This window comes from Pezoporus occidentalis, unplaced genomic scaffold, assembly GCF_034315485.1.
Source record: "Pezoporus occidentalis ecotype Australia unplaced genomic scaffold, CSIRO_AGI_Poc_V1 ctg68, whole genome shotgun sequence".
In the NCBI taxonomy this organism is placed as follows: Eukaryota; Metazoa; Chordata; class Aves; order Psittaciformes; family Psittacidae; genus Pezoporus; species Pezoporus occidentalis.
Genome location: NW_026916030.1, coordinates 4,631,849 through 4,649,640, shown reverse-complemented (window position 1 = coordinate 4,649,640; position 17,792 = coordinate 4,631,849). Strand labels below are relative to the sequence as shown.

The 17,792-nt window shown below is 39.5% G+C and overlaps 1 protein-coding gene across 3 annotated transcripts in view; it reads right to left on the bottom strand.

The window, feature by feature from the left end:
• The window catches only part of MED27 (mediator complex subunit 27), an 84,403-nt gene that overhangs the window by 51,197 nt on the left and 15,414 nt on the right, over nt 1-17,792 (bottom strand). For 2 of the 3 annotated variants that reach the window (XM_062641446.1, XM_062641445.1), the window contains exon 3: nt 911-1,041. The exons of the other annotated variant lie outside the window; for it this stretch is intronic. In XM_062641446.1, coding sequence (XP_062497430.1) covers nt 911-1,041 — 131 coding nt within the window. The remainder of the gene's footprint in view (nt 1-910; nt 1,042-17,792) is intronic. 3 annotated transcript variants of the gene reach the window in all.

The window sequence follows — 17,792 nt, the reverse complement described above, 5'->3', positions numbered from 1 at the left end:
TATATTCTATCTGCAAATTCCAGATAAATGCAAAACTGAGGGAAAACTCACCTGCAGACAGAGATATACTTTTTAATGTGTGTATTATATATCCAATATTAAGATTCCCTTTGATTCCTTCATCAATTCAGGCCTGACTCTGGTGACAACAGGGACTTTTGTCATTACAACTATGAAGTTTTTAGAAGCACAATGTTTATACACCAGTGACTTGCTCTGTGAAAAAACCCAGGCAGCTTCCACAAACTACAAGGATGCTCTCAGCACAACGAATAATTGCTCAGCACTTCATTTTCTCCATAATAATCATTTTCTTATACGTAACTAAATATTTTAAGCAGTTTATTAATTTATAAGCTTAGCTATGGACATCTCTGTTTCTGGCATCAGTACACAGACTGCCTGAAGTGTTGATACTCTATGTCCTCAAACAGTTCCTAAGTGTCCTCATAATTGCTTGTCACCTGTAAAAGACATTTAGATCCAATGCAAAACTAACATATGGTGAACAGATGGACTCAGACAGACGTCTGTCGAGAAAGTACTCACACCAAAGACTTTTTGGCTTCAGCCTTTTAGGACCTTCAGAGAAGTCCTACTTGAAGCTTCAAGTCATACTACTCAGGGGAACATCATTCCTCAATGACAACCTCATGCTGCAAAAATGTTTATGACCTACTACAAAGAAGAATCCTTGCAAGTCTTATGTTATCAAGGACCTCCATAAGAAGAAGAAACAAATTACTGTTTCTACAGAGTACCCCACCCCACCAATCAGAATAATTCATCTTGTATGAAACAAAAATGCAAGCACAAGGCTGATTTTTAAAGAATCTAACATTACAATTAAAAGTTTTCAAGAAAATCTGCTCCCCACCATGCAAACTCTTCAAAATACTCCATTACTTACTGAGGAGGTAGCACAAGAGTTGTTGGCTGGGCTTTTGGTCTGCGTTTTGCAGATACTCCCATCTGGTTGGCTGAGCGTTTCAGAGACTGCTGATTCAAAAGGCCAGATGCCAGCCCGGCATGGTACTGCAACTGGATAATAAAACACATATATATTAAAATACACACCACTGCAGTATGCTGTCTATGTCAGACCTTTACTATCTGTACCACCTGATTCAAATTACAGCCAGTCAGTAAGTTAATGTATGGTATTTCATACATATATTGCTTGGATGGAAGATGATGCAAACAAAAGCATATTTATAGTCTGCTGTGAAATAAGTATCACAAGGAAGTTATGCTATAGGGCAAGTAAGATGATGAATCCAAGACATCTTCTCAAGTCCTAACTCTCCTGAAACTTGAGCTTGCTTTTAAATGTGAAGACTGTTTCTCCCCCTCAAGGATCTCAAGGGATCAAGCATTCTTACTTTTTGGAAGAAAAGAGGAAAAAAGATGCATAAATTGGCTTTTTAGAAATAACACATCTTTAGTTCTTAAACATAAAACCACCAATATTCACAAAGAAGTTTCTACCACTGTAAAGAAAAATCTACCCTTTAAAATACCTGCTAGCATCTCTCCATAGCATTGCAAGAACATTCACATTCAATAGCTTTCTCCTAACCTTTTATTTTACTTGCCAGTGAAAGACAAATTTAGGAAGGACACAACATGAATCTGCAAGATTTTGAGTACGATCCCACTGCTCAGAGATGTAGGAACAGCCACAGTGCTGTATCTGTCCTGAAACCGTTTCAAGTGCAACAAGTTGCAAGCTTACCTCTAAAACCTCCCAGTTTATATTTAGTTCTTCCCTTTTGAAGGAACCTGGGGAAGGAATTCAGCGTCAAACAAACGCAATTTCCTTCATCATTCTAGTCCCCACATCAATGTGTTCTTTAAAGTGTCTAAAGATGTGATTCGAAAAGGTGAACTGTTTGGTGTGAATCTAAAAAAAGGTACAGTTAGGAAAATACAATTTAGGTATGTTCAGAAAATAAAGTGGGCTTAGGCAAAGCTACTCTGCAGGGGACTGACTGAAAATGAGTGAAACAAAGCAGGGTAAAGTGATCTACTTGAAAATGGCTATTAAAATGAGTGACGCTAACCAGTGAGGCAATCTGACTCAAATGTCAATGCTCAGAGCATCCATAAGGCTTTTTAACAGGCTCTTGATACACTTGGCTGCTTTGCCACGTGATCTTGGCTGTGGCACGACATGAAGACACATTGCATTCCTAATGGGAAGAGAACCGTGCTCTGCCAGGGGAGGGGGGATTGTAGTGCCCCAACAGCTCGCCTTAGACCAATGAATTTTACTCAAATTTGTTTTTCTCCGACAGATTTCTGAAATGAAAAAAAAAAAAAAAAATCAATGAGAGCAATGGACAGCACATGTTTGAAAGGCAATGTTTCAAAGTGTCAGGGGCTTAGTTTTCAATCTTCACTCCCAGAATTTGCAGTGAGTGCAATATGCAGGGAATTAAAGGAAAAGACAGCTCTGGCAGAAGACCTCTCCAACTCCAGGAACACGCTTTTCCCTTTTCTTCTTGGATCTTACTAACAGCAGCCCTCCTGTAGCCATTTTGTGTTGGTGACACCAGTCGCTGTGCAGAAGGACACTGGCAGCTATTTCATGGATGTATCAATTGGACCCTTGCTCAGAGATGGAGGTAACCAGCATAAAATAATGCTAAGCATAGATCCATTTTAAATGCAACCTTTTAAAGACATTTCATAGCCTCCCAGCTAGTCTGACATTTAGTGGTCAGGCATTAAAAAATTCAAAATAAATATATTTTAACAATTTTATACATGAAGGCTGACCCCCAGTGATTAAACTATTTTTATTAATTATAGGTATTTCTTTATAATCTACCTTTGCTCCTAGGAATGCAGATCCAGCTGTCAAAATCTATAAGGGCCATTAAATATTTACCAACCATCCTTATAATGGGAGAAAAGGTCAAAGTTAATAAAACTGACAGGCAGCTTCTTTCCAACTTGATTTATACATTATTAAAGTATCACACACTGTATTGCACAGAATGTACTGCTTTTGGGGGCAAAGAGATGTTAACTGAAGAGACTGGGAAATTGTTTCTTAATTGCTTGTTCTGAGGAGCAGAAACAAGACTGAAAATAGTGCCAAAACAGTAACGCTAACATCAAAACTATAGCCTGAAGATTCAACCGTCCTGATGGATAATAACACGCTACTCAGTTCCTTTTTCCCCCTTGTAAAATAAACTCCTTTGTCTGTCAGCATCAGACATGACAGCAAATCTCAGCTAGAAACATACCAATGCCCTCAAAATTTGTACTTTCCGACAAGAGAATGCTATTTCCAAACATACTCCCTTCACCTTAGGGAACACAATGGAATGTACTGTCAGAGGGTACGCTGGGTGTTAAAAGGCTCATACAGGAAAACAGAGATAAGCTCAAGGGACACAAACCCGCTGAGGGTTAATAAACACACAGAAACCACATTTACCTGAAGTCCCTGAGTTAGAGATTGCTGATGGCTGGAATAGCACTGCAAAGAAGTGTCTACCAGCTACTGCAGGAGATGAGATTCAGGGCAACGGAAGCCTTTGGCTGGACCAGCAGAGCTGCTCTGCCAGTCAGTGTCTCCAAAGAATGATCCATGCAGGTCTAAGGGACCCTGTGACCCAACAAAGCCAAAGCTGGACACTTGTGGATGGTCACAACTGCCTTCTGTAGCGTATTCCAAACAACCTTCCGTCTGCTTTTGACAACTGTGCTCATTTAAACCAACAGAATGGTAAACAGCAATAGCCTGATCCATGGAATACTCCAAATACTCACTGAGCTTGAGCGCAGGTGCAGCACTAGGTAGTACTGCAAAGTATTTCTTTATCAGCTGCTGAGGAATGCCCCATCATTCAGAGGCTTTATTACAGCAAGCATCCACGTCTTCCAGCTTTGAGGAATTCCAAATGGTTATGTAAAGTTAAGCTCTTTACTTCCTAATAAAATTCCTCCTTAAAATTTCAACAAGATTGATCTTTTTTCCCTCCCCCAATACATGCAGATGAAACATAAAATGTATTTCACAAACATAAAATCTATTTCACAAAACTAGCAAATAAAACCACCACCAACAAAATCAACTGATAACACTTCGCAGCGAGGACATACACCAGTGCCAACTTGCACAGTTTTAGGATGAGACTCATGATACCTGATATTTTTCTTAGAAACTGTGTTTCCAAGTAGATGTGTGAATTCCACATTTAAAAATCAAGAGACTCTAGTTCTCAAGGATGTAGGAAAAGTACTTAAACTAATGCTTAGAGCTTTACCTGAAGGTAAATAAACCAGAATTTGGACTAGTTTTTATTATTTTTGAGATTCATCATTTCTCTCTGTTAATGGTAACACAGCCTATATTTTTTACAAGAAAAGATTATCACTAATGTTCTACAGGTGCCATAATTCATATTTCCAGTGTTCTTGAGTATATGAAAACTACATTCATGTATTGACAGCTCTTAACCTTCCCCACAAAGTGAAATTTAACACAACAGAGACAGCACTTTGGAGTCACTTCCCCGACAGCTGTAACTGTAAAGAGAGCAATTTCTCCATTCATGTAAGTATCTTTGGCTTTCACATGAACTATTTAAAAAGAGAAGGTGTATTAGAGAAATGCAGACTGGATTTCATCCCAAAAGCATGCATATTCTTTAAAAGTGAATCACATAGTAGTTGTTTATTCTACCTCAGTGACTCTCTTCTTAACACAAAGACAACACACCCCTAAAAAAGCCAAAACACACAAAGAAGAACCCGTCTGACCCCTCCCAGAGATACCTGCTGCAGATGACGTTTAAGGTTTGAAGCAGACAGAGAACTTCTGCTACAGCCAAAGGGCGTAAATCAGAACAATGCAGTATGGCCCCTTTGTTCAACAGAAATGTCTTGACTGTATCATGACAGTTTATATTCTGGCCTCCAGGCCTACACTACACTGTGTGTTATGAAGCTACAAACATGTTCACAGTGCTAATTTAAAACTTTTTAAATTAAAGCTTCATCATTAGAATTGTGCTGGGTCTAAAGGTCTGTAGTTTACATAATTCATGGGCTGGAGATTTTGCATGTGCTGACTGCTGACCAAACAAGTCATTACACTCCACTTACTGACAAGGCCATTGAACTGGTCGGGTAGAAAGTAGGTAAGAAGGGGGGGGGGGAATCACTTGGAACATTTACAATTGATCGTGTCAAATCACAGTTGCACATTAAATTTACATAATACCGTTATTTAAAGCTTCTTAAGCACCAATAGGTCCTCTTTCTTTAAAGACTGCAATCAGAAGAATGACTTTTCTTTGTAATCACATTACCCTGTTGTGGTATTTTTTCCTCCATTCTCATGTAAATACTGATTCAGCCCAGATATAAATTGAAAAGCACTTTCTCAGACAGAGATAATAATAAAAGAAAAAGTTCATTTCCATTCCTCCAAGAAAGGGAGTTTTACAGAAGAGCCTGACAGATACTTACCCATCACGGAACGTTCACTGTAACACTGATGAATACATGCACATTTGCCTTCTTTTAAGATACCCAGTGTTTTGCCCCTCATCATTAAACTATTTCTCCCTTGCAGCTAACAAGGGATTTGTCTATTATGATAAAACTCTGGTCCTTCCTTTGAAAAGAGCAATGAGCAAGCAAGCAGGACACTCCCCCAGTTTCATCTCTGCAGACTAAACTAGGCAAGAGAGAAATTACACTACCTTAATTGAGATTTTTAAGCTTCTCTCAGATAATGAGGCTGGTTTGGAAATTCTCTTTTTCTCCAAACAACATTTGATCATTTCAGGACAGCTGAATTCTTAACTTGGCCAAAACAGCATCAATAAACAAAAGGAGCAGTCTTCAATTTCTTTACTCATTGGTTTTCCTCTTGTGGAACTGGGTTGCAGGCTTTTCAATTAGTAAGAAAGCAAGACATTGTGCCTTTGCTCCAGTTCACAATTTAATTACAATGCTTTGTTCTTTTTTTTTTTTTAAAGCATTTTTTGCCCCAAAACGCATTCCAGTTGACAAGAGTATTTAAGCAACAAATACCTATCTGTGATGGGAACAAAGGCTACCCCTATTCTATACTTTCAAATCCCTTTTCCTAAACACCCTGATCTGACTAAACTGTGAAACTAATGAGCTCACACTTCTGTTACAAGCGTTTTGCACAGCACAGCTCTTACTTGCATTGCACTGAGATGTACAGTGCCCGTGCCTCACCCTGGTCAATCAACCAGGGGATACAGAGCATTCCGAGGACACCTATCTGCACATGCCACCTTGCTTTTCTCTGAGATCTCTCCTCCTTTCAAGACCAGGGTGTTGAAAAACAACCGCAGACATTTTATATGGATATTCCTATAGTGGTACATATCTCTGTTTCTTCTAACATCTTCTCTTCACTACATTTTGTTATTCCATTGTCTTTGAATCCCTATTTTTGCCGAGAGTGCTGTTTTAATTAGTGTCAGATTTCAGCCCTAAAGTGTGCTCTTCCCACACGTTCCTTTCGAAGACATTGAAGTTCTGCTGATGAACGACTGCATCAATGTTTCCTCACTGCAATACTGCTTGCAAGCCTTTGGCTTTTTACCATGCAGAGATAGCAAATCTGGCAGCACTTTCTTCAAGGAATTGGTCAAAACTTCAGCCTCTGCATCCCTTGCTGCCAATAAAATTAAAACTGCACTGTTCTAAGTGTCTGCAAAAGCCACTCCTCCTCCAGGTTTTGTTTTATTAAGTATTCTGGAATCCACTTAATAGTTACATTAGTGTAATATTCTGGCTTTTTGGATAATGTCAGCACAAAGGAACACTACACAGACAACAGGCTGTGAGGTTTAAAGACATCAGGTATTGAAAATGGATAGAGGCAGAGTAATCATAATCTGGGGCTACTCACTATTTACCTCTTCAAAAGAGGGAATAACTGTATTTTATACTTAAGATGTTCATAAATACCTTGAGGTGCTCTGAAGGCCTTGAGCGTATCTGTTTCCTGAAAGATAACTAAATGAACCGGCATTTTGTTGGATATGCAGCTACAACCCAGACACGGAAAAGAACCACAAAAAGCAGATTAAAATTATCACATTGTGTTCTGCATCTATATGTCAAAAATAAAACCACGTGCAGTAACAAACAGTAGTATTTTCAAGTAATCCTGAGCTCAAGGGTAGTAGTTGGTACAAAGGTGATCCACTTACAGACAAATGATCTCAGTGTCACTCTATGCAATATATTCACACTTGTGTGTTCACTTAATGGATTTCATTAAAGTCTAAAGACCCAATAAGTGCACTTGACCAATAACTGACGGAAAACCCAAATTCTTTTTTTTTGACAAAAATATTATCATTGCATAGGACAACTAATTTGTAGCAGGGACAAGCCATCATTAAAACTCAAGACTAAGGACACAATTAGCATCCTCCCCCAGTGCTGCTGTGCTCCCTTAAACAGCCACCGGATCTCTGAACTGAAGCCACTGGTCTCCTACTAAGATTAATATTTTCTAAATCCCTAGACTAAATCTTTGGCGTCAGGGGCTCAGGTGGCAGCTATGTCAGCATAAAGAATGGCCTGCTGCCTCCGTGACTGGGGCTGCTCAGGTGCTTATAGCGGAAATGTGAAGATACTTTAAAACTGAGTGCTAGAATAAAGATTGTCTAACAGCATGCCATGGTTTGCAGCACTGTGGTTGGGCTTTACCTCTACAGCCAACAGAGTACTTTTCAGACAAATAAAGTAATTAATACTCTTCTTCAACAAAATGCTTGTATAAATCCAGGTAGCCCAGTTGCAGCAGCAGACAAAGAAGAAAAAGACAGTGGAAGAACAGATGAGAAAGAAGTCCATTAGCAGACAAACAATATAGCAGGAATGACCTTGGCTGCTACTTGTGCTGTTTTTTTTCCCTAACTCATTAAATTTAATTATTTTAACTTCTGTTAAATGTCTTTCCTGAGCTTTGCTCACCTGCACAATAATTAAAGTGCACAAAATACTCAGATTAGCAAATCCCCATAACTGAGTATCAGACACTTAGCTATTAGTCAAGCCACAGGTCTTTCTGCCAGCAAAGGGAATCCTGGTTTTACTGATCTCCCATGGCCTACCCAAGGCCAGAAGCTGTACTCAAAGATAAGAACTTCAGCACACACTTCATCCTGCCACACGTATGCCATGGACAGATGGATATGCTCTGCCAGGCTACATCAGATATCACCACTCTCTTCTATTACAGGTGATCACAGTCCCACACCAGCAGGAGTTGCATGAGTAGGTTTTAAACTGAGCTGAACTTGCCAAATTAGGAGAGAATGCTTCCTTAAATGGTTACTTTTGCTAATAACCTAGCAGATGTCCCAAAGCAATGCTGCTGGGAATGCTAATCTCCAGCCTGCTAGCAAGGACAAACAATTTAAAGCCTGAAGCAGAACAGGCAGATCTGGAACATAATGTATGTGGCCTATTTCTCTGTATGAACATCATTCCTATAGCTTTAGAACATTTGTGGATGGATGAATTTATACTCCTTCCAATACAGTGTAGAAGTAGCCCACAGAAAGCATTCCCACATTAAGTAACAGCAACTGATAAAGGTCACTTACAGGGTGGTTAAAGAGGTTTAAACTCTCGCCCTCCCCTGTAACAACACCCATTTTTGCACAGATAAACCCTAGACTCACCACAGGTGAAAGTTAAAAGATCAGCTACATTCTGGAGGATGACAAAAAGAAACGCATCATTTTCCCCCTTGGAAACATACCACATTCAACACTGAACAGACATCTCCAGACTATTTCTTAGGGAAAAACATCACCACCACTGTACTTCCAAGCAGAATTCCGAAATGTGATGGTCAAGAGAATCTGAAACTTTCCCCTCCTCCAATGCAATTAAAAAAAAAAAAAAAAAAAAGCGCTTTTCTGCCTTTACTCAAATTTTCTGCATTCAAAAATTAATGACATATATCTGAATACTGTCTGCAACCTGACACTGGCTCCAGGGAGACAGAGCAACCCTGCTCATCACTCACAGCCGGGCAAGCTCTTCCTTCTCCAAGAAGTGTTACTGAAGTTCTTCTCCAACTAAACAATACTACATATTAACCAAGAACTCTACATTAAAACTCAACTGTATTTTCAGAATAGCTGTTTATGGCTCACAACATGGACTTCCAGGGATCTGATCCGAAACGGAACACAAGAATTAAAATACCAGCTCTGCATTTCATTAGGACATTATATGAGCAGCTGGATAATCATAAATCTCGGATCCTTGTCCTTTGTATACAAGGTAGAGAGATCCTCTTACTCCATACTGGTAGAGACCAAAATGTGTGTTCATACATCAGTCTGTGCAATGCACTATTGATAATAGCAACATATGGCTGAGCTTTGTTTTAAAAGAATAAACCCCTACCCTTAGGGATTTTTGAATGTCTCTAATTTCAGACGACCAAAGTGTAATGCATGAAAAAGCAGTTTAAAAGATATATGCAGTTAGACATCCAAAAAGAAGTAAACATTTAGTGAGATTATTTCTGTAGACTTCAAGGAGTTAAGTCATGAACGTTTTTAGGAATGTAAAAAGAATCCATCAGGTTTGATTGATAAAAGTGTAACTTTTAACTAAGACTGAAAAAACTGAAGACTGGCAACATTTTTTTCCCAGAATAATATGCTTCCTTGGCTTTTTTTCAACACTGTGCACATAAATCAAAGAAATGTTAAAGTAGCCCATACATCACAAGTTGGCATTTCTAAACTATTTACAAAATCTGTAATAGTCAAGAGGATGGAAAACACAGAAGTGTGACCAGCAAAGTTACCGCAAGAAAATAAGGCAGTTCTACCATCCCAGCAGGTTAATTAAGGTTGGAAACAACTATTGATTGTAGAACTTAAAAACACTAAACCAAAACAATCCTCATAATGCAGGGTTACAAAAACCAAACAAGACATTGTATCAGCCAAAACAGAGAGAAGGGGGGTTTGAGCAACATGCTTGTTCCACAGTTAAGGTACATGGTTCTGAAAATACATTAAGCAAATGCTCTAATGCTTTTTACGAGGGCCTGTACGGACAGCACAAGGGGAATGGCTTTAACCTGCCCGAGAGCAGATGAAGGTGAGCTCTTAGGCAGAAGCTCTTCCCTGTGAGGGTGCTGAGGTGCTGGCACAGGGTGCTCAGAGAAGCTGTGGCTGCCCCATCCCCGGCAGTGTTCAAGGCCAGGCTGGACACAGGGGCTTGGAGCAAGCTGCTCCAGCGGAAGGTGTCCCTGCCCATGGCAGGGGTTGGAACTGGATGAGCTTTAAACTCCCTTCCAACACAAATCATTCTGGGATTCTGTAATAATAAGTCTTGAAGTACACACAGAAGCAGGACTGACCTTACATCTGCAAAAAGACAGACCTGAAGTTATCAGTAACTCCAGTGCTTAGCTGCATATCCATCAAATTTTCACACCCCAACATCTAAGCATACAACAGACTTATACAGCTCAGGTTTTCCTCAACAACTTTTACAAACGAGAATCTCATCTCTTCTTCTGAAAGGAAAGACATGGATTATGGAAAGCTTATCTGTCCATCTGTTGAAGATGTCACACTCTTGACTAGAGAGTGCAAAAAGCACAGAGATGTTTTACAACCAAATCCAAAACTTACTGTAGTCTGAACTGGTGTAAAAGCCATATGCTTTGCAAAAACACCTCTTATGCTACACATTTTTTTTACCACAGCACAAAGAGTAACAGTTCGAAAGCTGCTGTAATCTTTATTTCTGAAAATAGATCACATATTCTTACTCTCATCTGCCACGCTCAGGGAAGCTAACTGATCAGAAACTGGAAAAAACAAGGAAATGCTACAGTGTGCAATGGAAGCTGAAGAAGACATGCTCTGTTGCAAGAGGTTACCTGCAGTTTCCAGGTAACACAGCAGCCTGGAGAGTCCGGGATCAGGACCAGGATAATGCACTGAGCAGAAGGGTTCAGTGGGATGGCACATAAAGCGGTTTTACAGTTTTCTCTGTCAGTGTTGAAGACTTGCAGTACGAGTATTTCAGATGAAGCCAGGGGATTGGCGTTAGGAGCAAAACAAATGGAATACACTTTATACTATTTCCATGGGAGCTTATAATGGTATTATAATTAACTCAATTACACCACGAGATTAATAGCCTTTAAAATGCTCCCAGCCATTCATTACAGGCCTAATTAAAACTCTCTTTTGGTGCTGAGCCAGCAAGAAATATGAAACTACTTGTTAACTAACAATATAGAAGTATATACGGTATTATCTTTATCACACTGTTTGTTTCCATGGTCACAATTCAGTGAGCAGTTTGCTTTGGGTTTTAAAAAAAAATAATATGAAAGACAAGGGAAAAAGGACAAGATGCCACTATAGAGGCTTCAACACCTGCAACAGCTCACTATAGCTAACCAGTTTATTCCTAGTTTTGCTGCTACAGTTAAGGGCTTCTACAATAGCAGATGCCTTTCCTCCTACACGTCAATTAATTTGCAAATGCACTCAGGTTGTAGAAATAATGAAGTGCTGAATGCTTTTCTATTGACAAGTTTTGCTGTCAGGAGGTGGGTGCTGTAGGCGAGCTGCTAAAATGCGCTGCTGCTATATGTATGCCAAAGGAGAGACATGCCACGAGAAACGTGGTCGACAGCTGACAGGGCACATCTATTATTTTATTTACCCCTCTGTCACTGGAACCAAAAGGAAGAAATCCTCTCCAAAAGTTTTTTATTGTATCTATAACACCATTTGCAGTGAGATTTGAGCTTCTGTCTCGACCCCAGAAACATTTCATATTCAGGGAGAGCAACAGTGGTTTTCCATATATTGTTATATATGCTAAAAAAGTGACATTAAGGTTACAGATGAAGACTTCAATAACTAGGAAATGCTTGAATTCTTATTGTCTGTGCAATCTAAATCCATCTGCTTATACTAAGGATTCAGACTTTGATTATGTGCTTCTTTCCAAAAGACCTCAAATTACCAGTCTGCAGGATCCCATGGATGAAGAGGCAGTTATTCAGCACCATTTTCATGCACAGAATGTTATTTACAGTATTTCACACAATGCCCACACTTATCTTCTCAGATGTCTTCCATGATATTTTTCCTGCTTTATCTTGCTTCTTTACAAATACTGTTAAATTTACCTTCACAATTTTTATTCCACTCATGCTGGGTGTGGATCTGGGGAAACTCAGATTTTTTACTAAATGTTTTTACTACTTACTATAGCTGTAGTAGAGTTTCTATAGATACCAAGTGCAGTCAGGTGCTCAGCAAGTTTTGAAGCCAACAGAAAATGCTTTAAGGCAGGTCATGGCAAGGTTGGAATTCTCTACCCCTGCTTCTATCACTTGAAATAAAGGATTAGTTGGTAGCAGTTCAACATTACTTTCTGCCTTGATCAGCTACTAATTGGAAGTGAAGCACATGTTGCCAGCTGTTCTCTGAAAGTAAGATAAAAACTGAGATTCTGAACCTTCAAACTCAAATCTGTTCTCCGGAGGACAGCACGTTCACATGGATAGAGATCCTTCTCATCCCGAGTCCTCGTTAGAATGCGTATAGTTAGTGACCACAAAACAGAGCACTCAGCTCTTGAGAGTCTGGATGATTGAAGTTGATCCTTTCCACAAGCTTCTTAAGACCTATTAAGTCAATCTGGAGAAACCTTGGTGAACATTCAGTCTTGCCTCTTACCTAATTCAAGTTACTTCTGTGTTTAAACTTTAGCAAAGATACTGAGAAAAAACCGGAATATGCATGTGCTCAACCTTTCTGATGGAGAGGAACAGTCCCATACTATTCTCCAATTCTTTGTGTTTAATTACCACAAGTGTTTAAACTTTGCACCTTAGCTGTAGTAGCTGTTAAATTTCTATTTTCATTACTAAATTTGTTTTGTCTTTGCTATAATGAAGAACCCTCTTATCCACTTTTTCCTCTTCAATAAAGATGGTGGTACAGAGCAAATCATCCTCTTTTCTGAGTGAAATAAATGGAACTTTTTTGATCATACAGAAGCAGCACAGGAACCAAAATGCTTTTGATCAGTTGTCATGTCTCTCAACTAGAAAACCACAGATTAACAGGCACCTAGGCAAATAGTAACTAAGTAGTTTTGCAATTAAAATAATGCTTAAAACCATTTTAAAGTGTTAGTAACTGAAAATGTTATTAGTACAGGTACTAAGAGGTAAAGAAATTTGTTGTTAAAAAATAGATGATTTTCTGCTTCTTAAAATATGCGATTTTCAGGCTGACCTTGTCCTTTTAAATTTTTATAGCATCTTCAGTTCCAATTTGAGATTTTCATATGGGATAGGCAAACCTTCTTATGTTCAATATTAAATGCAAGACACCTTCTTGGCATGATGTGCAATATCAATAATATAACAGTACCAATTTCAGGAGCAGCAATGTGGCATCAACACACATACCTACATGAACAGAAATTTAACCGTGTATATCACAGAAATCTTTAATGTGTCTCGGGGAAAAAAAGTAGGTTTTAAGACAGCTCAAACAATTTGAGAATTCCTCTTTTGCCACATACACACATGCCCTTGTCATGCTTCACAAAGTAACCCTGATGCAAGAAAACATATGCTTCTCTTTACTGGACTCAAAATAGGAATAGAGGGGAAAGAGAATGATACTCAGGGCCAAACACAGGCTTCTGAAGACCAGACTTGCAGCTGTCACTGTATTTGGCATGAAATGTCCCTACCCACACAAGCCCTGCAGTACTCCTATAGCTAATTGCCATGCTTTTTGGAAGTGATAAACACTACAGACTCCTTATTTAGCTTATTAGGAATCTGCACTGATGTTATCAGATGAGTTTAAAGACTCTGAGATACTTCTAAGTTGCTGCAGGACCCAACTAAAGCCACAAGAAAACCTAAATGATTAATTTTTATGGATTTCAAATGAGACTGACATACATTTAATTTTCCATGCATCATCCACCTTGCAGGCACTCTGCAATAACCCCATTACTACTTACATGTCTATTACCTCAGACATTTCAGCTCCTCACCTAAATAAGGACATACCTTATTTCTGTGCCTTGATAATCACTAAGACACTTACTGGATCAAAAACCAGCAGTTTCTCACTACCACAGTTTAAGGCACCAACTAAACAGACATTTCTCTCACTGCTTTGTGGACTTTATTATTAATGAAGTAAAAATTGCAGACATCAATCTATTGCTTGAGATGGTCACCATAAGGAAAATAAATAGCAAGTTAATGTGGCTGGCCACTGTGGCTTAGCAGGCATATTTACGGGAAGGGAAATTAAGAGCACTAACAACCACAGAGATAGAAGCAAGGTAACACTGGACTGGTAGAGAAAATTCTTCTATACAGCTTCATCTGGCCAAGAGCTGTTTCCTCCCTCAAATCGTAAGACAAACTTCTGTGATTGTTTCAACTACTTCACTCTTCTCACTGAAGACCACAATGCTTAGAAAACCTAAGGATATATTGGTCAGAACAAATGGACACTACTGACCTTTTCCTCTTTCTCCAATATTTCCCATTGCCAGCACCACCCTACTGTGAATGGGTATCCACCTCATTTTATCAACTGCTTCCCACCAAATCATGACGCATCCGATACACATGGTCTGTCACGCTCCATACTTGCCACTCCTGAACAGCCACAAAACGCTGTACCCTGTATCCTCGCTTATTCTTTCCTACCTTTCTCACCTCAAAAGCCAAGGCAACCCCTTCTCCTCCAACAGCTTTTCATCTGCCCAGAAACACACACTTTGTGGAACTAAGCACACCACAATACCCAGCACTGCAGTTGCGGTGGGTGCAGAACATCAGAGAACTGCTGGAAGTAACACTAGTTTAGTTTGAACAGCAAATTGAGAATGCAAAGACATATTATTCATAAAAGAAAAAAATCCCACAAACCTGCATCTTTTTGGTCTTAAAGATAGACAAGGAAATTGCATTAGAGAAAGTACACAATCATTACATTACAATTAGGTTTCAAAACATACAAAAGCTGATAAATTCAGTATTAAGTTTTCCAAAAGCATCCATAACTCTTCAGCAGGGCATGTACTTATATAGCCAAAAAGGATCTCTCTGTATGAGATCATACCACCAGTTACATGACAAACTGGTGTGTCTTTAAGGAAACTGGGGCGGCAGAGGAGCAAAACACTGCTTTTAGCAAACCATGACATTTTATCTTGTTTCTAGAACTTCTCTAGCTAGGAAATCTTCTGTAAATGAGGACACTACCTACCTCCCAAAGTTTATCGTACCAGACCAAGTAATTCAGCAACATATACGACCAACAACTCAACTACAGTTTTTGCCTGAGGCATTAAAGACATAAAAGAGCAAGGAAAACTTACAAATGGTGCTTAAGACCTGCTGGTGGCACACTAAACAAACAGAAACAATTGAAAGCCACAGAGAACTTAGTAATTTATACTACTGAGTCTAACGCTTGGACAGTAAGGAAAACAGATGGCTCTGCAATATGGAGATGGCTCAATCGGCACAGGGATGCTGCACTAACATAGTGGCAATCGTGTGCCTGGTTGCTGCAACAGCCACAGCAAACTGAATGCATCATTTCAGTCTATAAGACAAAACAAAAGTAAATGAGAGTGAAACAAAACAGAACTACTTATTCTGGTTAGCTTATACTCCTTGAGTATAAGCATGATCTGGAGTTTTTTGGACAGTCCCACATTGCTCTGAGCAAATCCACCTGGCACTAGCAGCATTCCTCTTCCTGTCCTGTCCCCTTCCCAGTAATTCTGCATCCTACTGAACAGCTCTGAATGTCAGCTATTTAGTTCTACTTTTAGATCTGCTTTAAATAAAAGTGTGCTGAGTAAAAGCTGCATAACGAAGGCTCAAAACCATGGAGATGGCACAAACTGCCATTGGGCAGCACTACCAAGCTGTGGGGGTTTCATTTTCTGGTTTTCTTCCTAGCAGACTCATTTCATTTGTGGAACGAAACCAAGGGAATTTTCCAGTTACATGCTGAAGCAGATGAGCAGCTGGCTGGGCCCAAGTGAAGTCCTGTTTTGGACCTTGAGGACATATTCGGAGGCAATGGACTCACTGTGCACATGCACATACAAACACGTGACGAACTGCTGAAGGACTTCTTGACAAATGCATAAGGAGCTCCAACTAACTTGCTTTAAGTATTACATTTCAAGGCCATCATGACTAAGCAATAGAGCAGTCATGCAAAGACTTCTAATAACCTAAAAATCTAACCTGCAACTTTTCATAAAAGCCAAATCATTATAAACTGACCACAGGAACTTCTTTATTTATATATACATACACACACATATATACACAAACGCTCTCTTTAGGGAATCAGAGCACAAGTGAAAACCTAACTTTAAATCCAAGCGCAGGATTCTTCTTCCCATGAAACTTTCCTATGATGAAGCAGGTTGTTTAAAGGGGAAAGTCGCCTCCTTTGCTCAAATACTGATGATAATAAAGGGGTTTTCTTCCCCTTTTCCAATGGGTATTTTACATTGGCAGCTGAAAAATCACTGTTTCCATAAGTAGCCTTTTAATGACAACAGGCATCATCATGGCTTAAAATAATAAAATAGATTTAAGCAACTTGCAGGAACAGATAAACCAAATTGGTCAGTAAATGCACTGTTTGACTTCAGCAGCCGGTGGGAAAATCACTAAGGATTTGCTGCTGCTCCCATTTGATCACGCAAACCTCTGAAAACTTTGCCTGGGCCATTATTTATTTAAAGAAATATTCTTTCCATATTTACCATAAGTGTAGTGAACATGAGACATTAGTTTTCCAGACTTCACATTGCGGCTGACAAAGCAAAACGCATACTGACGTTAGAGGGCCATCAGAGCAAGACTCTCTAAAAGGCCACCTTAAATAAATGCATAAGAAATGTCTCCTCAGTCCACTCAAGCAGAGTCTCCAGCCACTGCTGTATGTCAGTGCCTATTTTAAAAGCAGGTCATGGATGCTTACAGCAAAGCCACAGACCCTTCATTTCTATACAGCTGGGAATTACTACATTTTGCAAGTTAGCACATATGAAAATACGCTAAGGACAGTACTCTGAGTTAATTTAGACTCCAGGAGTTCTATTACAAATGTCCTTTGAAAAACATTCCTTACCGCAGTTTTCAGGTGGGGGGGGGGGGGGGGGGAAGTGACTCGAAGAATCATTTTGGTTCTTCCAAAAAATTAACAAGGACTTTATTCACCTCCGTATGCAAATACGGTTGTCTGTAACATGGAAACATGATTTTGAAACATTGCATTTACAAGACATAATAGTCCAGAGCTGTCTGCTCTCTATGGACATCTGTATTGTACCAAGCTGCGGCATAAAGCACTACTAATGAGATGCTCTTTCCATTCCCCACAAGCACCTGCCTCCACACATTAAGAGAGTTATGCCAACTCTTTCCCATCTGTGCTGCACTTCGAATAGACAACATCATCCCTTGGATGCAGCAACTCTAGCAACTGAACAGATCATCTAACAAGACACCTAGACTGCAGATTTCCTCACAGCCTTCCCCTGAAAGAGGTTTCTTCCACACCTGTAGAGTGTAGTGGACGATTGCTCCACCTCAGGGCTTCCAGAGGGAAGGTATTGGCTTGGAGGAAATACAACTACCTACCTCCCTCATCGATAGCAGAAAGCAAGCACATTGACTTGTGCCCTTTATG